The following is a 27,135-nucleotide window of genomic DNA, read 5'->3' as shown; positions in this document are numbered from 1 at the left end:
TACAAGTTCTTTATTACAAATGTGTTCACTAAATATTTTCTCCTAGTCTGTGGGTCAAATCTCTTGATGTCTTTTAAGAAACAGAAGAACCAGCTCTCTATTCTGCCAGTACAAAGGGGTTTGATTACTTTGCTCTGTGTGAATCTTTTTGTTTGTTTTGTTTGTTTGTCAGTCCTGGGGCTTGAACTTACAGCCTGAGCACTGTCCCTGGCTTCTTTTTGCTCAAGGCTAGCCCTCTACCATTTGAGCCACAGCACCACTTCTGGCTTTTTCTATATATGTGCTGCTGAGGAATTGAACCCAGGGCTTCATGTATACCAGGCGAGCACTTTACCACTAGGCCATATTCCCAGCCCTCTTTTGTGAATCTTTTTTTTTTTTTTTTTTTGGCCAGTCCTGGGCCTTGGACTCAGGGCCTGAGCACTGTCCCTGGCTTCTTCCCGCTCAAGGCTAACACTCTGCTACCTGAGCCACAGCGCCCCTTCTGGCCATTTTCCATATATGTGGTGCTGGGGAATCGAACCGAGAGCTTCATGTGTAGGAGGCAAGCACTCTTGCCACTAGGCCATATTCCCAGCCCCTCTTTTGTGAATCTTGAAGCATAATCTCAGTACTCTGACCTTGTTCTTCTGTATTCTGTTGCCTATTCTTGAACTTTTGCTCAGAAATTGCCTTTTATCTTATATTTAGCTTGATTGTTCATTCAGTAAGTACTTATTAAACTCTTTGTGTCAGTTACGTGGCTGGTTGTAGGAAATATATTGGTAAAATGTGTGATATTATCCAGACTGTAGGAGAAACTGTAACTTAAGTTGTGAATGCAGAGAAGTGATTATTAGAGTTACAGAAATATAGTTTTTATATTTATGAAACTTCATTTCTAGTTTGTATACACAAAAAAGCACATAACTTTAATAGTGGCACCTAAGAACGCTTCTTTGTTAAAATACAGTTATATTGTTATTAGGAGATTGTATAGAAGAGTTATCATTTCATAAGTCAGGTAATGAGTACATTTCCTTTTTTTGGACCATGTCGCTCCTTCCTTCATTTTCCCCTCCCATCCCTGCCCTCAAGTTACGTAGGTCACATAGTATATACTGAATAAGTTTGATTATATTTGTTCACTCTTCCTCCCTCCCTTTCTTCACCCCTCTTTCACCCCAAAAAAAGAAAACCCAAAGCAAAAACAAAGCACACAACCATCAATAACAACAAAAAACCATATTTCTATTTTCTGGAATTCATTTTGATGAGTAGTATTTTAAATGTTCAGAGAAGTTACAACCTTTGTGCTTCTTCCCTAAGGAAGGGCATCTCCTTTGGTCTGTGTGTGAATGCCTAGTAAGTTATCATTTACACTTACATTTTAGATCTAACTTTCACATATGAGAGAAAACATGTGCTGTTTGTCTCTGAGCTTGGCTTACCTCTGTTAGCATCATTTGTTCTAGGTCCAACCGTTTCCCTACAGTTCATATAACCTATTCCTTTCTAATAGATGAGAAAATCCCATTGTGTATGTATGCCACATTTTATTGATCCACTAATGTGTTGTAGGGCATCTGGGCTGTTTCCATAACTTGGCTATTGTGAATAGTGAAGTAGTGAACATGAACAAGTGTCTTCACTATATCCTGACTTTTAGTGATCTGGGTAGATCTCCAAGAGTTGTACAGCTGGGTCATAGGGAAGTTCTAGGGTTAGTGGATTTTTTTTTTTGCAGGGAGTGGGCGAGGGGGTTGTCAGTTGCCAGACTTAAACTATCCCTGAACCATTTTGTTCAAGGCTGATGCTCTACCACTTGGAGTCACTGCCCTACTTCTTGTTTTGGGGTAGTTATCCTTTGGGCCACGATCTTCAGATCTCAGCCTCCTGAGTAGCTAGGATTACAGTTGTGAGCCACCAATGTCCCAGCTATTTTTTTGAAGACCCTGCAGACCATCTTGTACTAGTTTACATTTCAACTAACATCGCAGTAGGGTTCCTTTTCTCCCATATCTTCACCAGCATTTGTTAGAACATTTCTTAAATACTACTAGATCTGTTTTCGTATAAGAGATGAATTACATCTTGAAATGACTTCTTATATATTTTACATAAAATCATATGTTTTACATAAACTCATTCATGTATTTTACTCATATATTTTACATTTAAGAGGTAATATTAATACAATGTTTAAAGATATAATACAGTGCAGATAGAACTCTGCATAGTGTGCTATGAATTACATTTTAGATTAGCTCAGTTCTCTGCATGCAAGAGGATTGGCAGTGGGGAGAACACTTAAGTATAGGTGTAATAAAACTCATTATAAGAAAACATGATATATATTACTCTTGGAAGGATGGTTATTGAATCAAGAAATGAAACAGCTTTAGAAAGTAAAAGTGGATTAAGTTATAAAGGTTGAAAGTAACCATGATTTATGTTGGTGTCTTCTGGCTTTAGGTCGAATGGCACCACCAGTAGATGATCTTTCTCCAAAAAAAGTGAAAATTGTTGTTGGAGTAGCTCGTAAACATTCAGACAATGAAGCTGAAAGTATAGCAGATGCATTATCTTCAACTTCTAATATTTTTGCTTCTGAATTCTTTGAAGAGGAGAAACAAGAGTCGCCAAAATCAACATTTTCTCCTGCTCCACGGTACTTTTCTTACTGTTAAAGTTTTTGTAACAGTCATCATAGATTTTTGCCTAATTTTACTTGGGAGTCTTCTAAAACCAAGAAATGATACATTTCTTAGGAAATTTTGAGAAACTATACCTCCATACATTCCAATTAAAATATAATAATAACACTCAGAAATTTAAATTTTTTTCTTAGATATAGATAAGACCTAAAACACTTTGAGTTATACTTCTCTTAAGAGGTTGGGGATAGTTTATTTTTTTAATATTGCTTGTATGCTGTCCTTGACATTTTAAAATAGCAGTAACTGATGATTAAGTTAAAGGTAGATAATTTTTCATGAAACTTTAGAGTGATAACTCTTTAATGTCATTTTCTAGTCCAGAGATGCCTGGAACTGTTGAAGTTGAGTCTACCTTCCTGGCTCGCTTGAACTTCATCTGGAAAGGCTTTATCAATATGCCTTCTGTGGCAAAATTTGTTACCAAAGCTTACCCAGTGTCTGGCTCCCCTGAATACTTAACAGAGGTACTTTCAACTTTTCTGTCCTTCTGTGCTTAGGTTGCCTTGAGTGTTCCAGAAAGCCGTAGACAAACATTTGGTGAACAGTTGATAATACAATATTTATTAAGGGGCTGGGAATGTGGCCTAGTGGTAGAGTGCTTGCCTAGCATGCATGAAACACTGGGATCAAATCATCAGCACTACATATATAGAAAAAGCCAGAAGTGGCGCTGTGGCTCAGTGGGTAGAGTGCTAGCCTTGAGGAAAAAAAAAAAAAAGGAAGCCAGGGACAATGCTCAGGCTCAGAGTTCAAGCCCCAGGACTGGCCAAAAAATAAAAAATAAATAAAAAATAAAAATAAATATATATATATATATATAAGTAATGTTCTTTAAACAGCACAATTAATGAAATTAGACATTCACAAATATATTTGAGGATTGTTGAAAGCTTTAGACACCATTTTCTATGTCTTTCAGATATGCTTTACTATGTTAGAGAAATAAAAATTAGAATGTGGCTATCTAAACTTGGTTCTAAATATAGAGTTACATAAAAGTTAAACATACTTGAGCCAGGTGCTGGAGGCTCATGCCTGTAATCTTAGCTATTCAGGAGACTGGGTTATGACGATCTGGACCCAGACAGCTGGGCAGACAAAGCCAAGTGATTATCAGCAAAAAGCTGGAACTTGAGACAAAACTCAAGTGGCAGAGGGAAAAAGCTTAAGGGCCAAGCTCAATTACCAGCACACCCCCAAAAAAGGAAAGAAATTGCTGGCATACTTACAGCTTTCAGTGTTATTCCATCATGAATATTTTTCATTATTAAACAGGTCTTTTAATTCTCTCATTGCTTATGATTTGTGACTATAGTTCTTACCTATTTCTGTAAATAGACTGTATACATGGAGCTATAGCTTTATAGGTAGTTGAGAATCTCATGATATTAGTCAGCCAGTTGTTACAATGCTACCCTTGGTTGTTTTATTTCCTCTTTTTTGTTTTGTTTTTAAAACTCTGGGGCTGGGGCTGGAGCTTGAACTTGAATTTGAGGCCTATGCATCATCCCACTTTAGCTGCAGCTGTACTTCAGGGTTTTCTGTTGGTGTTGCTTTTTGCTGTTTAATTGTTGACAAGAGTCTTATGGACATTCCTGCCTGGACTGGCTGCAAACTTCATCTGAAAAGGTGATCCAATATCAGATTTCAGCCCAATTAATAGCTGAGATTACAGTCATGACTCCCTGGTGCCTCTTTCTTTAGTTGTTTTTTATACCTTAGGGAATAGGAAGAAATTATATAGGATATGTGGAAAATAAAAAACAGTGCCACCAAAATATTGGAACTAATGAAAGTGTGTGACTTGAAGGAAGTATATTCTTATGTGTGTTGCAGAAACTGAATCAGTATGTATCTGTATACACAGAGATATTATGTTTATATGTGACATTTACAGTCTTTTTGATACAGTCTCAGGATACTGACTAAAAAGGCAAACTTATTTTTTCTAGTATTTTTTTCAGTATTTCTAAATATCTAACTCATATACCTGTTCTTTGTAAGCTAACAAAGTGTTCTTTGGATGAGACTGAAATTAATCTAATGTACTATTGCTTATCAAATGTTGATTAATTTGTTTACCAGTTGTAGCTGTGAAAGTAAGCAACGTGAGTATTAAATTTAGATGTGGACTTATACCTAGTGTTTGCTTACTTTGCAGAACTCCACTTTTTCTAATTACTTATAATTTGGGATTCAAAATCCCAAATAAGATATCTAATCTAAAACAAAATAAACTTAAGTTAATATCAACTAATTGGTGCTGAGAATGTGGTTTAGCAGTAGAGTGCTTGCCTACCATGCACAAAGCCCTGGGTTCGATTCCTCAGCACCACATAAACAGAAAAGGCCAGAAGTGTCGCTGGGGCTCAAGAGGTAGAATGCTATCCTTGAGCAAAAGAAGCCAGGGACAGTGCTCGGGCCCTGAGTCCAAGCCCAAGAACTGGACAAAAAAAAAAAAAAAAAGACAACTAATTAAACTTTAATTATTTGAATTAATCTTCCAGAAAACAAAGGAATATGCTGAATAAAAATTTAATATTTAAAAAATTTTATGAATAGTTAATTCATTTTTTAGAAAAATAGTCTCTGTGGGCTGGCACTGGTGGCTAATGCTTCTAATTTTAGCTATTTAGGAGGCTGAGATTTCAGGATCATGGTTTAAAAGTCAGCACAGGCAAGAAAGTCCTGGAAGCTCTTATCTCCCACTAATCACAAAAAAAGCCAGGAGTGTAGCTATAGCTCAAGTGGTAGAGTGCTAGCTGTTAGTGGAAACACACACACATGCACACACACACACACACCTTGAATTACTGTAGTGCTACCTTCATGCAAAAATATACTGTGATTAAATGTGATAACTTCTGAAGTTAAACTGTTAATGGTTAAAGCACACACTTCCCTGTCTATCACTAAAAGGAAACCAATTTTAAAAAGCCAAAACAGGGAATGAGATATATAAATGTTTTTGAAATGCATTTGTTCTTCCTGGACTGCTATGGCATTGCTTCCCTTTTTTGTGCCTATCTATTCTGTACACTGGACTGACCTCAGTTTTTCTTAGTAATGATATCTTAGACATGCATTTGGAGCTATTCTTTGAGACAAAGCCTAATTGCTGTCTTTCTGTACTATATTATATGTTTCTTGATGTGTTTTGGACTTCTTGCATGCTAATAAGCACATACTCTTCAATTGAACTGTGTCCTAGTCCTACTTACGTTATTTTTCTTACCATTTTAAGTTGATTTTACAGTTAAATTTATATGAGTTACTAGTATTTCATTGAAGATATTCTATGCATACTAATGAAATCATTATTTTTTAATTTAACTGCAGGATCTGCCTGACAGTATTCAAGTGGGCGGGAGGATATCGCCTCAGACAGTTTGGGATTATGTGGAAAAAATAAAAGCATCGGGAACCAAGGTGAGGGGAATTTGTGTCACAGTATAGCATGAGAAATTGTTCACAAGATAAAACTCAGTTTGGATTTTTCTGTGTTTTTTTGTTTGTTGTTGTTGTTGTTTGCCAGTCCCAGGGCTTGGGACTCAGGGCCTGAGCACTGTCCTTGGCTTCTTTTTGCTTAGGGCTAGCATTCTACTACCTCTTGAGCCACAGCACCATTTTTGGCCTTTTCTGTGTATGTGGTGCTAAGGAATCTAGCCCAGGGCTTCATGCATGCTAAGCAAGCACTCTACTGCATAGCCACATTCCCAGCCTACTCCTGAGGTTTTATGCAGAGTTGCAAAATTTTCTGGGAAGAATATATTACAAAACTGAACCAAAGCTATTTGCTAAGGTTAGTACTGCCCAACATTACCTTTTATTTTCTCCTCTCTGGTATGCTTCCTGTATGGCTTCTGTTAAAATTTTTTAAGAAATGTTTTATACTAAATATTGGAGTTGACCTTGTAAATCAACTTGGTTTCAGTTATAGACATGTGTAGTTCAGTCAGTGCACCCTTAAGCTTTTGCAACAAAAAAGCTCTAAATACAATGGCTCTGACAATACAGAAGCTGTTTTTCTGTACCTAGTAGGTTACTTGTTCACTGATTATTATGTTCATTCTGGGCCATACAGGATCATTTAGGAATCAGACTTGTTCTTACTTGACATTTTATTATTTCCAAGACTGTTAATTTCATCAGCAGACATAGTCAAAGCTAACTTAGAGCACTAAATGGAAATGAAAAACAGCTTACACAGTTAAGGGACATACCCAGAAACTGCACTCATTGACTACATTTCCTTTCATCCACATTAGCAAGGACTTAGTCATATGGTCACATATGTCTGCAAGGAAAGCTGAGAAATCTGTGCTGAATGGCCATGTGCCTTCCTAAAACTTAAGGCCCTGTTAGAAATAGGAAGAGTGGGGGGCTGGGAATATGGCCTAGTGGCAAGAGTGCTTGCCTCCTACACATGAAGCTCTCGGTTCGATTCCCCAGCACCACATATATGGAAAACGGCCAGAATGGGCGCTGTGGCTCAGGTGGCAGAGTAGCTGCTAGCCTTGAGCGGGAAGAAGCCAGGGACAGTGCTCAGGCCCTGAGTCCAAGGCCCAGGACTGGCAAAAAAAAAAAAGAAAAAAGAAAAAGGAAGAGAGGAGAAGAGATACTGTAGGATTACTAGTGTCTATTATATTTCTCTTCCTTTATGTATATATTTATGATCATTTTTTAAACTCACAGAGTAGTTAAATGCCTTCATTCTAGCTGTTTCTCATTTTTCTTTGTAGTGGTCCAAAATGGAAAATACTTTTTTCCCCTGAATACAGATTTTAGATTTATAATTACTACACTGTTAGAATATAAGTAAACCTCAAAGCAGTATAGAAAAGTCATTTATTTGCTCACACTATCTCATGTTAATAAAAGCAGGAAGCTATTTTGATAATAACTCTTGAATCTACCCATATAAAAACTATTTGAGGGGCTGGGAATATGGCTTAATGGTAGAGTGCTTGCCTCATGTACGTGAAGCCCTGGGTTCCTCAATACCACATATATAGAAAAGGCCAGAAGTGGCGCTGTGGCTCAAGTGATAGAGTGGTAGCCTTGAGCAAAAGGAAGCCAAGGACAGTGCTCAGGCCATGAGTTCAAGCCCCAGGACTGGCAAAAAACAAAACAAAACAAAAAACCCAAAACTGTTTGAACACTGGTGGTTCATGCCTGTAATCCTACCTCCTCGGGAACCTGAGACCTGAGGATTATGGTTTAATGCCTGCCCAGTCAGGAAAATCCCTAAGATTCTTCAGCTCCTATTAATCACCAAAAAAAGCTGGAAGTGGGGCTGTTCTTAAGTGGTAGAGCACTAGTTCAGAGATAGCATCCAGGCCCTGAGATTAATATGCCCCTAGAACCAGCACACACTAAAAAACAAACAAGCAAAAAGAATAAAACAACCAATGTGCCTTCAATTCTAACTGATGTAAACATTATGATAGTTGTAATTAATATAAATTAACCCTTATTGACAACGCTTGGAACCAAAGTGTATCAAATGTTGTATTTTTAGATTTGGGTATATTTATATAAAATGCTACTATCTTGGAAGTGGGACCTGAATCACTTATATTTCTAGTACACTTTATGCAAATAGCCTGAACATGATTTTATGCAATGTTTTCAGGAGTCTTGTGTTTTGGCTAGAGCTAGTCACATATGGTGAGATTCCTCCTTGCTGGGACCCAAAAATTTCAGATTTTGCATTTTCAGATTAGGGGTATCCAGCCTAATCAGTTTAAATGATAATCTTTTTGTATATGTGTGCCAGTCTTGAGGTATAAACTACCTGAGCTTTTTGCTAAAGGCTAGCACTCTACCAACTGAGGCACAACTCTACTGGCAGGTTTTCTTCTTTTTGTGATCAGTTACAGATAAGAGTCTCATGGATGTTTCTGACTGGGCTGGCTTTGAACTATAGTCCTAGGATTTTAGCCTCCTGAGTAACTAGGATTACACGATAGTTTTAAAAATAAAATTATTCTTGTTATTGTTGGTCCTGGAGCTTGGACTCAGAGCCTGGGCTCTATCCCTGACTTCTCCTGCTCAAGGCTGGTGCTCTACCACTTTGAACCACAGTTCCACTTCTTTTGTTTTGTGGTTAATTGGAGATAAGAGCCTCACGGACTTGGACTTTCTTGCCCCTTCTGGCTTTGAACTGTGATCCTCTGATCTCAGCCTCCTGAGATTATAGGCGTGAGCCAGTAGCACCCAGCATGTTAGTCATTTTTTAAGAGATGATGATGTGTTTCAGTTCATTCATGTTTCCTCCAGAAGCTTGCATCACTTTTAGGTTTTGTAGTAAATCTATCATCACAAGTTTTTACTATATACTTTTATAGAGAAACATCTATTTTTGTAACACTGCCAAATTAATACCAAATTATTACTGTCCAGAGACAGACAACAAAGCTCTTGAGATAGTTAAGTCATATCTAGTCCCCACTATTCAAAAAGACTATCCTTATAAATTAGATTATCAAATTCTGTTTGTCTATATATTATGTTTGTTCCATCTGTAGTTTCAGTTTCCAAGGTTGCAGTTACCTGTGGCACAAAAATATTAAACGGAAAGGGCTAGAGACATATCTTGGCCTACCAATGTACGGGACCCTAAGCTCAAACACCTAGCATTGTAGATGGATGGATGGATAGATGGATGGATGGATGGATGGATGGATGGATGGATGGATGGACGGACGGACAGACGACCAACTCGGGCAATAATTCATAAGTTTAAACTTCTGTGGCATTCTAAGTAGCATGATGAAAGTTAATGTACTTTTCTTTGGCCACCAGAGTGTAAGTCATCTCTGTCCAGTGTATCTAGTTCTTTTGCTGTATATGCTACCTACCTATTAGTTGCTTTACAGTCCCCTTATTTATCAGATTGACTGCCATAGAATGTCAGTGCTTGTATTCACATAACCCTCAATTCATTTAATAATGGTCTCCAGACCAAGATTATTAGCTGGGTGCCAGTGGCTCACACCTGTAATCCTAGCTGCTCAGGAGGTTGAGATTTGAGGATTGCAGTTTGAAGGCAGCCTGGGCAAGAAAGGCCATGAGACTCTAACTTCCAATGAACTATTCAGAAAAAGCCAGAAATGACGCTGTGGCTCAAGTGGTGGAGCACTAGCTTTAAGAAAAAGAATCCACAGGGCTGGGAATGTAGCTTAGCTGTAAAGTGCTTACCTAGCCCTGGGTTCGATTCCTCAGCACCGCATAAACAGAAAAGGCTGGAAGTGGCACTGTAGCTCAAGAGGTAGAATGCTAGCCTTGAGCAAAAAGAAGCTAAGGACAGTGCTCAGGCACTCAGTCCAAGCCCCAGAACTTGCCCCCCCCCCTCAAAAAAAAAAACCCCACAAGATTATTGATACTAATTTTGTCGATTTTTTTTCTTTTTTTCATCAGTTGTTAATCTTTTCCTGTTCCTAATTTATAACTTAACTGTCATGGGTATGTACATGGAGGAAAAAAAATGTAGGGTAGTTTCTTCAGTTTCAAGATTCTACTGTGAATCTTGGAATGTAACCCTCACAGAGAAGGGAGGATTGCTGTGTGATCAATACATGGATGGTTGGTGATGAGTATTATTAATTTACAGTATGCTAAGTACATGGGCAGTTCTTTGGAGGATATAACATTGGAAATCAGAATGTAGTATACGGATAATAAGTTTGGGTTTTCAACCGGGCACTGGTGGCTCATGCCTGCAACCCTAGCTACTCAGAAGACTGAGATCTGAGGATTGTGGTTCAAAGCCAGCCCTGGTAGGAAAGTCTGTGAGACTCTTATCTCCAGTTAACCTAGCCACTAGAAAATCAGAAGTGGTGCTGTGGCTCAGGTGGTAGAGCACTAGCCTTCAGCTGGAGAGCTCAGGGATAGCACCCAGGCCCAGAGTCCAAGCCCCATGACTGACCCCCCAAAATAAGGATTTTCACTATCATCTCTACCACTGCATCACCTTGAACAAATTCATCAGTTGCCTTGGGACACTTTGGAAAGCCTTTGAAAAACTCATTGCTGTATCAACAAAGATCTTTTCATCTGTATTAACTAAGTTGTTTTAGATTACTAGTAATTAAGAAATAATATGGAAAACCAAGCTATTTTTCAGGTTAACTCTTTCTTATTTCCCTGAATAGGAAATTTGTGTGGTTCGCTTCACACCAGTGACAGAAGAGGATCAAATTTCTTACACTTTGCTGTTTGCATACTTCAGTAGCAGAAAGCGCTATGGAGTAGCTGCTAACAACATGAAGCAAGTTAAAGATATGTACCTTATTCCCTTGGGTGCTGCAGATAAAATTCCACACCCTCTTGTGCCTTTTGATGGACCTGGTAGGTATAAATTTCAGTAGTATGATAAGATTGAAGTAAGATAAGAGGATATGACCATAGTCAAGAGAATGGCTACTCACTAGGATCCAAGCCTCTGTAGGGATGGCTTAACAGGGCCAGAAACACACTTAATAGTTTGAAATGAACCCTTTCACGTAGTGATCCAAAATGACTTCATGTTTTTTATTTTATACAGGGCTTGAACTACACAGACCTAATCTATTGTTGGGCCTAATTATTCGTCAAAAGCTGAAGAGGCAGCATAGTGCCAGTGCTGGTACTAGTCATACTGTTGAGGCTTCTGAAAGCATACAAGTAGCCTTGCCACCTGACAAAAAAAGCAAAATAGAAGCTTCTACAGATGAAGCACCAGAGGAAGAAAATGACTTTTTCAATTCCTTCACTACTGTTTTACACAAGCAGAGAAATAAACCTCATCAGATTCTTCAGGAAGATCTTCAAACAGCAATTGAACCTGTAATGGAAGTCACTAAACAGGAACCGCCAAAGCCTCTGAGGTTCCTTCCTGGGGTATTAATTGGCTGGGAAAATCAACCTTCAACTTTAGACTTAGCAAATAAGCCTCTTCCTGTAGATGATATTCTTCAAAGTCTTTTGGGTACCACTGGTCAAGTATATGAGCAGGCTCAGCCAATAACTGAGCAAAATACTCTTAAAGAAATTCCATTTATAACTGAGCACACCAACCTAGTCTTACCTAATCTATCAGCAGAAAAAATGGATAAAGTGGAAGTAACTGATGGTGAAGCCAGGGAGGCAAACATTAAAGTCGACCACCTTATAGAATCTACAAGTAACTCAGGAGAGAGAGAAGAAACACCATTAGTGGTACCATCTACCATTTCTCCAGGGCCTTTGACCAGTCTTAGTCTCAGAGGTAAACCACAAGATGTTTCAACAGAAGCATTCTTAACAAATTTATCAGTTCTATCACAACAAGAGGAAACTTTGGAGAATAAAGACAAAACTTTAAAAAGACAACTGCTCCAAGATCAAGAGAATAATTTGCAAGATAATCTGACTTCAAGTAGTTCTGGCGTGTCTAGTGTAGCAAGAGGAAACATGGACAGTACTGCAAATAGCAGTGAAAACCTTGTTGGGAATGCAGCAAGGTCCCCACAGTTTATCAACCTAAAAAGAGACCCTAGGCAAGCAGCTGGGCGAGGTCAGCAGGCAGCTGTTTCAGAGAGCAAAGATGGAGACAGTGGCCGGAGTGGAGAGAAACCCACCTTGTCTAGTCTATCACATAACAAAGAGCTCTTACCTGAGCAAATCAATGTAGAGGAAAAGCCACCTGTTGTAGAGAGAAATGCCTTTATCAAACAGAATGATGATTCAAAAGATGCACAAAGCTCATCATCAGTAGAAAACTTAGATTCTTCTCAAACACAGCAATCAGAGCCTTTGAAGGAGGATATTTTAACACAAAACATTGGAACTGTGCCCACCTTTAGAAGAGGGTCTCCTGGAGCAGCATCTCATTTTGAAACTGGAAATTCATGCCAGTCAGAATTTCCTTCTAAAAGTATGAACTTCACTTCCAGAAGTACCAGCCCCAGGACAAGTACAAGCTTCCCACCCATCAGGTTGCAGCAGCCTAGCCTTCAGCACCTCAAGTCCAGCTCTTCTGGGTTTCCATTTGCAGGACCTCCTAATTTTCCTCCACAAAACATGTTTGGATTTCCTCCACATTTACCACCTCCATTACTTTCCCCTCCAGGCTTTGGCTTTACCCAAAATCCAATGGTTCCCTGGCCCCCTGTGGTTCCCCTCCCAGGCCAGCCCCAGCGAATGATTGGCCCCCTTTCCCAAGCATCAAGGTATTTAGGTCCACAAAATTTTTACCAGGCTAAAGACATTCGGAGACCAGAAAGGCGTCACAGTGATCCTTGGGGTAGGCAAGATCAACAACTGGATAGGGCATTTAATAGGAGTAAAGGGGACCGCCAGAGATTTTATAGTGATTCACACCACTTGAAGAGAGAGAGACATGAAAAGGAATGGGAGCCAGAATCAGAAAGGCACAGACGCAGGGACAGAAGCCAAGACAAGGACAGGGACAGAAAAGGCAGGGAGGAAGGGCACAAAGACAAAGAAAGGGCACGGTTATCACATGGCGATAAAGGAACAGCAAGCAGAGATGGTAGGAATGTAGACAAGAAACCAGACAAGCCTAAAAGTGAAGACCATGAAAAGGACAAAGAGCGAGAGAAAAGTAAACACAGAGAAGGAGAGAAGGACAGGGATAGATACCACAAAGACAGGGACCATGCTGACAGAGCAAAGAGCAAAAGGTGAAGTGTGCAGGCTGCTTCAAGAGCACCCTTCTGTAACTGTCATTTGTTGTGTCTGTGAAATTGCCTGCTAGGAGTGTGCCATCTTTTAAATTTTTACTGTTGGTAGTTTTCAGAATAAATAAATTCTACGTGTTGGTGCAGAGTGCCCTGTCCCAATGTTCATCATCCCTTCATACCAAGTATCCCTAGTTAGAGGAATTTAATATTTTTTAAAAGTTTTACATGGCTGTATATTCAAAGATTTGTTTTATTAATATGCAATAAAGACTTAGAAATTTAGTTTTATTCCCTAATCGGTAAATACGGTTAATTGTGGAATATATTTACTGCCTCCAGTGAATGTGCTTTATATAACTAATTTGAGAGTAAAAATGTGCTCTGTATATTTCAACCTTCAGTGTTCTTAAAACTTTAGAGGAACAAAAATCTAAGCAACTTCATAATCCTATTATACTAATCATTTAGTTGAGCAATTTTTGAGAATCAGAAGCCCATGTTAAATGCTTTAATCTACTCATTGAAGGCATTTACTACTATACACTAGAGCTTTGTGATAGGCCATTATTTTCATTTTTCTTCTTGGCTCTTCAGAAACTTGAATTCTTAAGCTTGTACATGATCTTGTGTTTTGCTATCGTTTTTACTGTAAAATGTAAATATTTTAAGGGATATTTTGATTCTAAATATGATAAAAGAATTTCTCACTTATTTTGTGTGCGTGATTTGAAATCTAGTAGTAGCTTCTTTAAAGCTTGAATTACCCTCAGACATTATTCTTACACACAGCCAAGAACATAGAGACATTATTCTTACAGCCAAAAACATAGAGACATAACTATTTCAAGCATTAGATGAGGGAGAAATAATATTTTTAAAATTACAAGCTGAGATAAATGATATACTGCTGAAGAGTCTGGAATTTAGAACTGCTGGTGAAAACCTGCTGCAACTATTACTTCATTGGTTTGTGTCTGGAAACATATAAATTCAAAGTTTGTTATAGTAAAGCTTTTAAGTGAGATGTATATCTTTGTGGGTGTGGGTGTGTGTGATGTGTAATGAACCCTGACTTGTTTGTAGGTCAACTATAAAGTTTAATGTGCTGGTTTGAGAAAGCACATGGAGACTGTTGTCAACCCAGATTTCACCCTGAAACCCATACTGTACTGATAGCCCTAATTTAAGCAATAGCTACAAATTGATACTGTTATTATCGACCAAAAAGAGAAAGCAAGGAAAATCAGTGTTTTTATCTGTTTATATTAATGAAGAAAAATGCAGATAATTCATCAGAATTAAGGTTTTTTCCCCCCACTTCCCCCCCCCCTTTGGTCCTGGCCCTGACCCCTAGTTTTGTACCATTTGAGCCACAGCTCCACATCCAGCTTTTTGGTAGTTAATTGGAGATAAGAGTCTCACAGACTTTTCCTGCTCTGCCTGGCTTTAAACCATGATAATAGATCTTAGCCTCCTGAGTAGCAAGGACTGCAGAAATGAGCCACTGCTTTGGCCTTCAAACATTTATTATTGGTGTCAATAAGTTGTATTAGACCCCTTTCATTTTGTCTTGTCTATATATGGATACAAACTCATCTATGACTTTCCTTCATTCCAATCTTAGTAAACCAATCTTAACAAGATTCATTGTTTCATTTCCTTTAAGGTCAAAGCAAAAAGATTTTGAATCTCATTTAGCCTTGCTATATCAGGTGAAATGACAGATTCTTGTCTAACTTGCAACAATTACACTTCCCTCATATCTTCTGAAATTTATCACTATTCTGAAAGTGAAGATTTGTATTTAAAGTCTATTTCACTTTATTCTTTGACTATTAAGCCTTCAAACAAAACATAAGGTGCATTAGTCTCCTTTTGCACAACTGTGAAGAAATTGTTAGTTTTACCAATTGAAATGTTCACAGTTTTCTTATTTTAAGTGTGCAGACAAAAAAAATCAGCTTTTACTGACTTTTTAGACAGTAATCAGGCACCAGATTATTAAAGTACGAGTAAGAAACATTGTCTTACTGAATGGAAGAATTGAAGTCGAGTTTTGATCTATGTGTTTATTTTTTTGTGATGCTGGTATTAAGAATTGAACCACAGGGCTGGGAATATGGCCTAGTGGCAAGAATGCTTGCCTCCTACACATGAGGCTCTGGGTTCGATTCCCCAGCACCACGTATATGGAAAACGGCCAGAAGTGGCGCTGTGGCTCAGGTGGCAAAGTGCTAGCCTTGAGTGGGAAGAAGCCAGGGATGGTGCTCAGGCCCTGAGTCCAAGGCCCAGGACTGGCAAAAAAAAAGAATTGAACCACAAAGCCTACCACTGACTTACATCACCCAGAATTTGTGTCTTTTAACCTCTGATTGACTGAAATGGTGTGGAGGATATAAAAATCATTAACTAATTGAGATTTTTATTGTGAGTAAAGACAGAAAAAGAGAAGTCCCATCAGCAGCTAGTCTTGTGCTAGTGAAATATGTACATTTTTGTCTTTCTTTTTCTTTTGCATTAAGGAAAATTGCTGGTTAAGAAAGCTTCAATACTTATTAAAAATTAAAAGCCATCTGTAGAGGTTTTGGACACCCAGACCTGCTTTTGCTCAAGGCTAGCACTGTACCACTTGAGCCACAGCTCCACTTGCAACTTTTTCTGCGTATGTGGTGTTGAGGAATTGAACCCATAGCCTTTTTTTTTTTTAATGGTCCTACTTTGGACTGGAACCTGGAACCTGATGCTTTCACCCATTGGTGACAGCTTTTTACCACCTGAGTGTTGTCACCAACTCCTTGGACATACCTCTATTAGGTAAAAATCAGGACATCTCACGTCAATACCTGTAAACATTGCTTCTAGTGTCTGTACCAGTGTTGAGCACTTTGAATAAACCTTATTCCAGAAAGCTCCATGCCTCTTAGAAACTAGCGCCATCTTTTGGTTTTTTTTTAAATACCTGCATTAAATCTAAACTTACATAAAAAAAACAAAGGAAAAAGTATAGTTTTCATCAAAATATCTGCATTGTAGAACAATTTATGGCATAAACTCTCAGGTAAAATGTCCTAGGATTTCCACCATTTCTATTATGAAACTATAAACCTTTATACTAAGTTACTATTTGTTGAAAGTTATTATGATAAGAATCCTAGGTATCATGCTATGTAGAGCATCCTGGAAATGGATTACTAAAACGTTTCTCAACCTAGTATGTTTTTAGTTACTTAATAAGAAACATTGAGGTTGTAGTAGATCATTATCCATGCTTAGGGAAAATATTTTTAGGTTTTTCTCCCCAAATAATACCAAATATAGTACATACAGCTGTGTATTACAGCTGCTAGATGCCTGGTCTAAGTTGTTTTAACAGGTTCAGATGCTGCATAGTCAAACGCATAATCAAACACAATATTCAAGATAATGTGCCCAATTTGGTTGCAGAACAACAGCATACTTTTTTGTTGGGGTGGGGGGTGATCATCTTAGAGCTTTTTTTCTCAAGGTGATCACTTTACCACTTGAGCCATACACAACTCTATTTCTCTGGCTTTGTTTTAGTAGTTAATTGGAGATGTGTCCCAAGGAATTTCTTGCTTTGACTGGCTTCTAACCCTGACCCTCAGATCTCATCCTCCTGCTTAGCTACGATTACAGGTGTGAACCACCTGAGCCTGGCTGCATTCTTTATATACTTATATTTTCAAATGAATTCTTGGTTTTAATACATTATAGACATTCAAAATAAAACAGTTTTCCTAGTTTTTTCTTTTATCTTTTTTACTGGGAGAATCCTGCATTCCTGGATTCATATGTTCAAGTGCAGTTCTGTACCCTATTGTGATGATATGTAGAAATACTATTTTATCTGTGGCAACAGTGTAAGATGCAGGTGTTACACATTCCTATCTTTGTCCAATTTGTGTGTTTGAAAATAGTCTCCCATTTTTTAGCTTGGCTTTGTGGAACAAGATTTTTTATTTTTTTACAGTCCTGGAGCTGTCTTTGAGCTTCTTTTGCTCAAGGCTAGCACTCCACCACTTGAGTCACAGCTCCACTTCTGGCTTTTTCTGTGTATGTGGCACTGAGGAATCAAACCCAGAGCTTTGTGCATGCTAGGCAAGCACTCTACCAGTAAGCCAATTCCCAGCCCAAGATTTTTAAATTTTGAGTTGTCACATTTTTTTTCTGCACTAGCATTTGAACTAATAGCGTAGCTGTACCTCTCCAGCCCTTTATGCTTTCATTGATTTTTCAATATGTTAGTGCTTAATGCCAGACCAGCCTGGGCCACAGTCCTACTTAGGTGTCATTAATCCAGGTGCTAGCATGCCCAGGCTGGTCTAGAGCCATGGTCCTCCTGATCACCTCTGGAGTAGCTAAGATAGCAGGCCTAAGCAACTGCACATGGCTTTGGTTTTCTCTCTCTCTCTCTCTCTCTCTCTCTCTCTCTCTCTCTCTCTCTCTCTCTCTCTCTCTGTCTCTCTCTCTCTCTCTCTCTCTCCTCTGGAGTAGCTAAGATAGCAGGCCTAAGCAACTGCACATGGCTTTGGTTTTCTCACTCTCTCTCTCTGTGTGTGTGTGTGTGTGTGTGTGTGTGTGTGTGTGTGTCCCTCTCTCCCTCCCTCTCCTCTCCTCTCCTCCTTTCTCCTCGTGTATGTGTGTACGTGTGTGTGCTGGTCTTGAAGTTAGGGCCTGGGCAGTGTCCTTGAGGTTTTGTTGCACAAGGCTAGCGCTCTACCACTTTTGGCTTTCTTGGAAGTTCATTGGAGATAGGTCTCATGGGCTTTCCTGCTCAGACTGTTTCAATCCCGATCCTCAGATTTCAGCCCTCTGACCAGGTAGGATTATAGGTATGAGCCACTGGTGCCTCACTTGCTCCTGGCTTTAACTTTCACTTGTCTGTGATGATACTAATTGTGGTTTTTATTTACATTTTTCCAATGGTCAATGATGTTGAATGTATTTTTGTGTGCTTATTTGAAATCTATATATTTTCTTAGTGATTTGTCTGTCCATATCTTTTAACATTGTCTTGGTTTATATTAGCCCTTTCTCAAATATGTGGTTGGTTTGAAAAGATTTTTCTCCCAATTTATAGCTTGCTTTGCACAGTAAATTTTTTTTTCTTTTTTTAAATTTTGTGAACCCTATTTTATTGATTTTTTTGTTCTTTCTGTGGATTGTATTTTGGCAGACATATCCAAGACCTGTACATAGCCTATCTATGGTTTCCTTTTTGTATAATGTAAGAAATTTATATTGAATATCCAGTTGTTCCCAGCACTACTTGTTGAAAATACTGCCTTGGTTTAATTGCTTTCATACCTTGTCAAAATCAAATTGAGCCTGTTTCTGGGGTCTCCTATTCCATTAGCAGTTTGTCTGTTTATCAGTATCACTTTTATGTGTACTATAAATCTTAAAATTAGAATATTTTATTCCTGTTTTATTTGCCAGTATGATTTTAGCTATTCTGAATGCTGTATGTGTGGCTCAGGTCATAGAGCTCTGGTCTAAAAGATTCAAGTTGCTGATTTCAAATGTCAATATAGTTAAAATTATTTTAAGTTCTGCTTGTTCCATTGGTTTTCCATGTAGATTATCCTTTCTTTTTCTTTTTCCTTTTCTTTTTCTTGGTCCTGGGTGCTGTCCCTGAGCTTTTTGCTCAAGACTAGCATTTCACCGCATGAGCCACAGCTCCACTTCCAGTTTTCTAGTGGTTATTTGGAGATAAGAGTTTCATGGACTTTTCTGCTTTGGCTGGCTTTGAATCATGATTCTCACATCACAGCCTCCTGAGTAACTAGGATTACAGAAAATGTGCAGTTTGTCAGGAGAAAATGTGCGGAGTCTGGAAACTTGGAATTCCTAGAATCTGAGTATATTGTCCAGTATATGGAAGCATAACTCAGATCTTGCTTTGGCACATTTATGCCAAACCTCGGTCTCCAGCTACACCAAGCTATCATCCATATTTTCAGTGATGTCCATCCCAAGGTCAGTAGGAAGGGGTAAAGATAGGTCTGAGGAAATGCAGCCTATCCCTCTTTGGTAGGTTTGTATCAGAGAAACTATGGCTACTATGGGTCTCAACCCAGTGCTCTCCTCTGCTCTTTAGTGCTCACGAGCTTTCAACTATGCTTTCAGTCATGTCCTGCCAGAGCATGTGGGTTTGAGAGTTGAAGGGATGTGTAGAAAAAGTTGTTTTCATTATGTAGGTTTTTCCCTTCCCTTCCCTTCCCTTCCCTTCCCTTCCCTTCCCTTCCCTTCCCTTCCCTTCCCTTCCCTCCCCTCCCCTCCCCTCCCCTCCCCTCCCCTCCCCTCCCCTCCCTCCTCCTCCCCTTCCTTTCTCTCTCTCTCTCTCGCTCCTCACTTGCTTTCTCTCTTTCTCTCTCTCCCCCATTCTTTTTGCCAGCCCTGAAGCTCTAACTTTGGGCCTTGGTGTTGCCCCTGAGCTTTTGTACTCAAGGCTAGCTCTCTACCACCAGAGCCATAGCTCCCCCCAGCTTTTAGGTGGTTAATTGGAAATAAGAATCTCATGGACTTTCCTGCCACGGTTAGATTTGAACCATGATCCTCAAATCTCTGTCTCCTGAATAGTTTGGATTATAGGTGTGAGCCTCTGGCACCCGTCTAATACAAGGGTCTTATTTATTTTTCCTTAATCATTCTGAGGGCCTGACCAGCCCTTATGTCTCATAGGGCGGTCAGTTCCTATAAATTGTCATATCTACTCCAGTAAGATGCTTCAGTAGGAAGCAGAAAGTGGAACTTAGTGTTCTTTTCCTTTCCCTCAGCCACATAGGATCCCTTTTTGCTGCAGAGAGTTTCTAGGATGTCCAACTTTTGTTGTGTTTTGACATATGACACCTTGATCTTTTAGATATCCAGCCTCCAGAACAACAGAATACACAATTCTGGTTTTCAGCTGCTACCCCCTAACCATGTCTGTTTTCTTTAATTTGTATTATAAATATGCTGTCCAAGACCCATTGGAGTCACTAATAGACATGAAAATAGAAAATTGTCTCAGCAAGGCAAAATTTACTTCTGCATAGAATGGCATGCCCTCCTCTTCTCAAAGTCTGGTAAACAGGCATACAGAGCAGCAGGCAGTGCACTCATCCCTGCCCCTCTGCTTATATTGGTTGAGCTCAGGTTCACAATCTTCACAACTGGCTAGTTTTAATAGCATAGAATGTGTTTACATAAGGTGGTCTTGAAATAAGGTTAGTAGTAAGCTCAAAATATGCCCACACCCTCTCCTGTTTTTTGAACAGTCTGGTCGTGTCTTAATTTCATCTTGAAACCAGTTCAAGACAAAATCTTACATTTCAAAATCCTCTCATTACAAAGCAATTTCCTTTTCCCCTTAAGAGTCAAGCTGCCAGGCCAAAGCAGGAACTTTTAAGCAATACACTGGTTGAAAAGACAAGTTTTTCTCACAGGCATTGCTCTTGTCTATCTGCAGAGACCACAGTTTCCTGGTGAACATCAATGGGACAGGTTCTGGTCAGCGGGAGCAAGGCATGCCCACAATGGGTCTTTAGCATCCAGAGTGGGAGAGAGGCATGGACAGAAGAGAGGAGCAGGCATCCTCATGTTTAAGCAAGTGTAAATCACCACTGTGGATCCACTTCCTGGGTCCAGCATCTGGGAGCTTCTGTCTCATGAACTTTGAGTGTCTGTGAGGCTCCTGATGCTCCATGTATAATCTGCCACTGAGGATTAGAGACATGTGACCCCCTAGCTTCTGGGCGCCTCTGGCTGATGAACTTTGAGTGTCTATGGGGCTCCTGATACTTCCTGTAGAGCCTGTGCCACTTCAGTGTCAGACACATGACCCCCCACAGCTGGAGTGCTCCCCTGCCCCCACCATGTGGCCTGGGCTCATGTTCACTTGACTGTTAAATGTCCCCTGAGTAGTTCTTGGAGTTTTTATCTTGAGTGAGAATCTGAATATGAAGCACTAAGAAGCTATGCAATTACAGGATCAGGGGTCACTTCACCTGGATTTCATCTTCCCTTCCACATGTGGGATTAAACACATATCAGGTTGTTATGAGTTGTTTTGTTTTGTTTTGTTTTTTTGCCAGTCCTGGGCATTGGTCTCAGGGCCTGGCTTCTTTTTGCTCAAGGCTAGCACTCTGCCACTTGAGTCACAGCGCCACTTCTGGCCATTTTCTGTATATGTGGTGCTGGGGAATTGAACCCAGGGCTTCACGTATACTAGGCAAGTGCTCTTGCCACTAGGCCATATCCCCAGCCCTGTTAAGAATTTTTTTTTTTTTTTGGCCAGTCCTGGGGCTTGGACTCAGGGCCTGAGCGTTGTCCCTGGCTTCTTCCCACTCAAGGCTAGCACTCTGCCACTTGAGCCACAGCGCCCCTTCTGGCCATTTTCTGTATATGTGGTGCTGGGGAATCGAACCCAGGGCCTCCTGTATATGAGGCAGGCACTCTTGCCACTAGGCCATACCCCCAGCCCTGTTAAGAATTTTTTTGAGCATGACACTTGCCCATGGTTGGTGCTGAGAGAACACTGATTTCCACTTATTGTGAGATGCCAACCATCAGAAACCATTCTGAAGTTGGCATCACTGTAGGTCAGGGACTTTGAGCACTGTGATCACAGTCACCTGAGGAGGCATCAGGGAAAAGGTGACAAGAACGTGGTATGAAAAGATAGTCCCTGGGTTTATGTTAGGAGCTGAGTAAACAAGGTGTCTGGGACACAAAAACGCAGACTCCGGCTGGCCATGCTCCAGGTAGCACTGGGCTGTGGAGAGAACTGTAAGCTATGCTGAGGAGGAACCATGGTGTCACCAGGCAAATGACTTCTTAACTTCCGGAGTTATCCTGTGTTATGCAGTGCTGTGTTTCAGACAAGATCCCCACCTAGGCAGCCACACAGACACCTGTGGCCTTCTTTGCTCCCATGAGGCAGGATGCAGAAGGAGATGTGGCAACATGCATTTTAGCCTTGAAGGATGCCATGTGGACTGGCTAAAAAAAAAGTTATGAATGATCCTACTCAGTTAAAATGTCTCTTTTGACCTTAGTCTTAAAAGGACCCCATCTCTTAGATGAGAGATGGGGGCTCTTTCTCCCACAGATTTTCCTTATTTTCTGACTGAAGTATAAACTCTCCATCACTGCATAATCAGCTCTTGGTTTTGTTATTGTTTCCATAATTTGTAGATGGAGAAAGAATCTCATTTGTGTCAGATATGAGTAACAATGGGAAGTGAATTCATCCTAAGAGTATTCTGGGAACTCAATCTTTTTAAAGATTGAAGTAAAGTTCACATGATACAGAAGGACTTGAACACTTTAGTGATGCACACTGCCCATGTTGTGTGTTTATTTGTCCTAGATACTTCGCTTGTTTCCATCGAATTTCTGTTGTGCACAATGCTGCTAAACACTTATATATTCACACATTTCTGTGTGAATGTTTTCACTTGTGTCAGTATATGTAGGAATAGAATTCCTGGATCCTATGGAAATTCAAGTGTTAGCTTTTATTTCACATGTGCCAAACTGGTTTCTGCAGCTGCTGCACAATTTGCATTTCTATGAACAACGTCCACCTCTTTATATTTTCTCATCAATGCTTGATCATTTTTATGTGTTTTTTTGTGTTTATGTGTTTTTGAAGTGATGTCTTGTGGTTTTGATCCTTATTTCCCTCATGGGTAATGATGTTGAACAAGTTTTTCTTTTATTTTTTTTGGGGGGGAGGGTTTCACTGTGTAGCCTTGAACTCATGATCTTCAAGGCACACCAGATGGCTGCAACCAGCCAACAGAGCATGGGGCATCTTGCTTGTGGGGTCCTGCTCACCTGTGGGGTTGCTAGGGTATATGAAGGCATGTGTGAAGACACTGTTGTTGGAGGGTGACTGAATCTGTGCAGAGAGGCTTGCCATGTCCATCCCAGGAGACATGGAGGTGCAGGTTCACAGTATCTGGCTCTAAGGAGATGCTGTCCATCTGGTGCACACCTGCACAAGGGCGTCCATAAGCATTTAGCCTCTATGGGTATCCACTGAGCACTGAAGCTTCAGAGGCTAAACAGAAGATGTCAGGAAAGGTCACTGTAATGTTTGGGCTGGACAAAGCTGAAGTGTGGAGATTGGTAGATGTATGGTGGGTGACAGAAAATCCACTAGCCATCAAAGAAAAGTCCAGTAAGTTGAACTGCTTCAAAGGAAATTAGTACAACCCTCCTAAGATTTCCAAGACAAGCTGCCAAATTCTCCAGAGACAAAGCACCCATTCATTCCTAAGTATGGACATTAAATAAATTTATACTAAACCACAGAATGACCTGAGAGACACCCAGTATAAAGATGTGAACAAGGAAAGAAATGTAACTAATTGTTGAAGCTCCATAGTTTATTCTAGGTATTAGAAAGGAAACTGCCCAGTAGTTCTGAGTTCAATTTCTACCTTCTAAACTACATTTTATGGTTAGCTATTGTATCCTGGCAACTCACACATGCTAGCCAAGTCTTCTTGAATGATTTTTACATTTAGTTCATTTCCACTTTCTCAGTCCAACATTTGGGAAGCCATTGTAGAATGAAAACAGATGTCTCATGCTGTGACCCATTTGTTCTACCTTTAGTTATTTCCCCAATAGTTGCACTCTGCCCTACTCTCAGTGACTCCCTCAGTGCTTCAATGAGAAGGCACCGAAGAGAATATCAGTAGGAACCTGTGCAAATTGTCCATACAGAGTCAGAGTGGGTCTCTATGGCACTGTCACATGTGCTAGTGCGCCCTCTGCTGTTTACCTGAGAAATGACAGGTGTGATATGTGAACATGTGTGGAACAGTGGTTTTTTCATAATTCTGTGTGTGGGTACTGTTGATAGGGACTGAATTTAGGACTTGGGTGCTGTTCTTTAGCTGTTCCACTTAAGGTTGTGCTGCACTGCTTGAGCTAATGAGAAGGCACTGAAGAGAATATCAGTGGGAAACAGGAAATTGTCCATACAGTCAGAGTGGGGCTCTATGGAGCTGTCCCAAGTGCTAGGACGCCCTCTGCTGTTTACTTGGGAAATGATAGGTGTGACATGTGAACATGTGTGAAACAGTTTTTTTTGTTTTTGTTTTGTTTTGTTTTTCCTTAATTCTTTGTGTGGGTACTGTTAACAGGGATTGAATTTAGGACTTGGGTGCTCTTCCTTAGCTTTTCCACTTAAGATTGTGCTGCACTGCTTGAGCCACAGCCCGTCTTCTGGCTTCATTTTGTCTAAGTGTGTGTGTGTGTGTGTGTGTGTGTGTGTGTGTGTGTGTATTATTTTTTCTCTTTTCCAGCTCGAATTTCATCTTTAAAGATCTCCTTACTCTGTTTCTAGAGTATTATTTGGGCAAGCAGGGATGAGGTCAGAGTGAGGGAAGGAAGGATGCAGGGAGGGAGAGTGAGAGTACAGGTTTTTCATTCGTTTTTGCAGTTTATGAGGGAGCATGAAGCTCCAAATAAACTAATCTTGGATGGGAGCTTTTTGTAAAGATAGCACTTGTTGTCTATGAATTCCTGGCCATTGTTTGCCATGACTGTTTGCCTGCCTCCTTGTTTTAAATTTTTGAAAGAAATATTGGTTGATGAAGTCAGGAGAAGATTGAATGTTTTAATTTAAATTCATCCTTCACCAATTAGATTGCTGTAAAGTTCTAACAGAGACCCATGTGATAAAAAAAAAAAAAAGGTATTTCCCCCTTCTACCTGCAAAATGGAATAATCATTAAACATCAATAGAAACCCAGCATGTTTATCCTTGTTTTGTTTTGCTCTCTGGCCTGGTCTGTCCTCCTCTCTGTTCTCCCTCCCCTCACCCCCTCATCTGCCAAGCCTGTCAGTGACAGTAATCCAGGATGCATGGAAGTGGCCATGTGATGCCCCTAGCCGAGGTCCCTAGCAGGTGTCCGCCGATGCTCCAAGCCTGCTTGCGCCAGTGGGTTTGACAGTTCTAGGGTAAGCAGAGACCCTTAGAGCCTTTATAAAATACTTCATTTCTTAACTTGTAATTACAATAAGACTTAAAATGTTTATACTGGGATATAGTTTTATTTTCTATTTTTCACTACACAAACGAGCCACCATCTTTTGAAGTCCATATGTTTCACTTAGCTCAAGAGACATAAGGTCCTCATTTCCACAGATTATAATATAATCTCAGGGAAACAATAGAATTTGGACATAAAATATACCAGAAATAAGACATAAATATTAACCATCGGTAGCAGATTCAAGAGCTCTTTAATAGCAATAGAAGCCAAGAATGAGCAATATACTGTGCCACAGGAGGTTGCGTTCATTTAAAGCTTTAACCCACATGGCAAAAACTTCATGAAATGCAGTTTCATTAGACTCTAGTTAATAGTGCTTTAACTATAAACACAGAACTAGTACTTTATGAACTATGTAGTATGACAGCTACAATTTTTTAAATTGTGAATAAATGACTTTGTAAAACAGCAAAATACCATTTTAAAACTACAATTTTAAGCCAGGTGCCAGTGCCTCATGCCTGTGATCCTAGCTTCCTAGGAAGCTGAGATCTGAGTATCTTGGTTCAAAGTCAGCCATAACAGGAAAGTCTGTGAGTCTTTTATCTCCAATAAACTACCAAAAAGCTGGATGTAGAGCTGTGATTCAGGTGATAGAGTGCTAGCCTTGGGCACAAAAGGTCAAGTATAGTTGAACAGGGCCTGGGATCAAGTCCCAGAACTGGTAACACACACACACACACACACATACACACACACACAAAACCCGTAACTTTATTTTTATTTTATTTTATTTATTTGTTTGTTTGTTTATTTATTTATTTATTTTATTTATTGCCAGTCCTGGGCCTTGGGCTCAGGGCCCGAGCACTGTCCCCGGCTTCTTTTAGCTCAAGGCTAGCTCTCTGCCACTTGACCACAGCACCACTTCTGGCGGTTTTTTTTTATATATGTGGTGCCCAGGGCTTCATGTATATGAGGCAAGCACTCTTGCCACTAGGCCATATTCCCAGTCCCAAACCTACAACTTTGCAATGTAGATTTTTTAAAAATTTAAGATAGTCATAAATTTATATAGCTAAATTGTGCCTTAAAATTCTAATTTTTGTGTACAAATATTGAGTCACTTGTTAAAATGTAGAGGACTTAACTATTATAACACCATGAAATCTACATTTGAATAGTAGTGGACTACAGATGAAGATCCAGAAATGGGCACACATGTAAGTAAAGTAGATTTCCCAAAATTTTCATTGTAGTTCTTAATTTTCATATTATAACAAATTCAGTGACTTGTTCTACTGATATTAGTTGTTGGGAGAAAAGATATTCCCTTAAAGCAAGAGATAACTGTTGTAGGAAGCAGCTGACTCCATCTTGATTAGGGAAACTCTTGGGGAGACAAGGAATTTCCTCCCTCCAACCCCTTAACAATAACAACCTCAGACTGTTGTTGATGGCTCATACTCTGCTGATAAAGAGGCAAGTAGAGGCTGGGGGGCTGGTGACTCATCTGTAATCCTAACTACTCTGGAAAATGAGATCTGAGGATTGTGGTTTGAAACCAGCCAGGGCAGGAAAGCCCATGAGACTCTTCTCCAATAAACTACTCACAAAAAGCCAGATGTGAGCTGTGGCTCAAGTGGTCAGAATCCTTGAGCAAAAGAACCTTAGTGACAGAACCCAAGCCTTGAGTTCAAGCCAAAGGACAGGCTTGGCGTAGGAGGAGGAGGAGGAAGAGTGGGGAAC

The 27,135-nt window shown here is 39.8% G+C and overlaps 1 protein-coding gene across 7 annotated transcripts in view; it reads left to right on the top strand.

The window, feature by feature from the left end:
- Positions 1 to 14,077, top strand: part of Phf3 (PHD finger protein 3) — a 79,530-nt gene extending 65,453 nt beyond the window's left edge. For all 7 annotated transcript variants that reach the window (XM_048347548.1, XM_048347547.1, XM_048347546.1 and 4 more), the window contains 5 exons: positions 2,455 to 2,650; positions 3,016 to 3,163; positions 6,039 to 6,128; positions 10,856 to 11,051; positions 11,248 to 14,077. In XM_048347548.1, coding sequence (XP_048203505.1) covers positions 2,455 to 2,650; positions 3,016 to 3,163; positions 6,039 to 6,128; positions 10,856 to 11,051; positions 11,248 to 13,370 — 2,753 coding nt within the window. In that variant the 3' untranslated portion in view covers positions 13,371 to 14,077. The remainder of the gene's footprint in view (positions 1 to 2,454; positions 2,651 to 3,015; positions 3,164 to 6,038; positions 6,129 to 10,855; positions 11,052 to 11,247) is intronic.
- Positions 14,078 to 27,135: the final 13,058 nt, after the last annotated feature.

This window comes from Perognathus longimembris, chromosome 6 (assembly GCF_023159225.1).
Source record: "Perognathus longimembris pacificus isolate PPM17 chromosome 6, ASM2315922v1, whole genome shotgun sequence".
NCBI lineage: Eukaryota > Metazoa > Chordata > Mammalia > Rodentia > Heteromyidae > Perognathus > Perognathus longimembris.
Note: the sequence above shows the minus strand (reverse complement) of the source record. Positions and strands in the feature narration are given on the sequence as shown.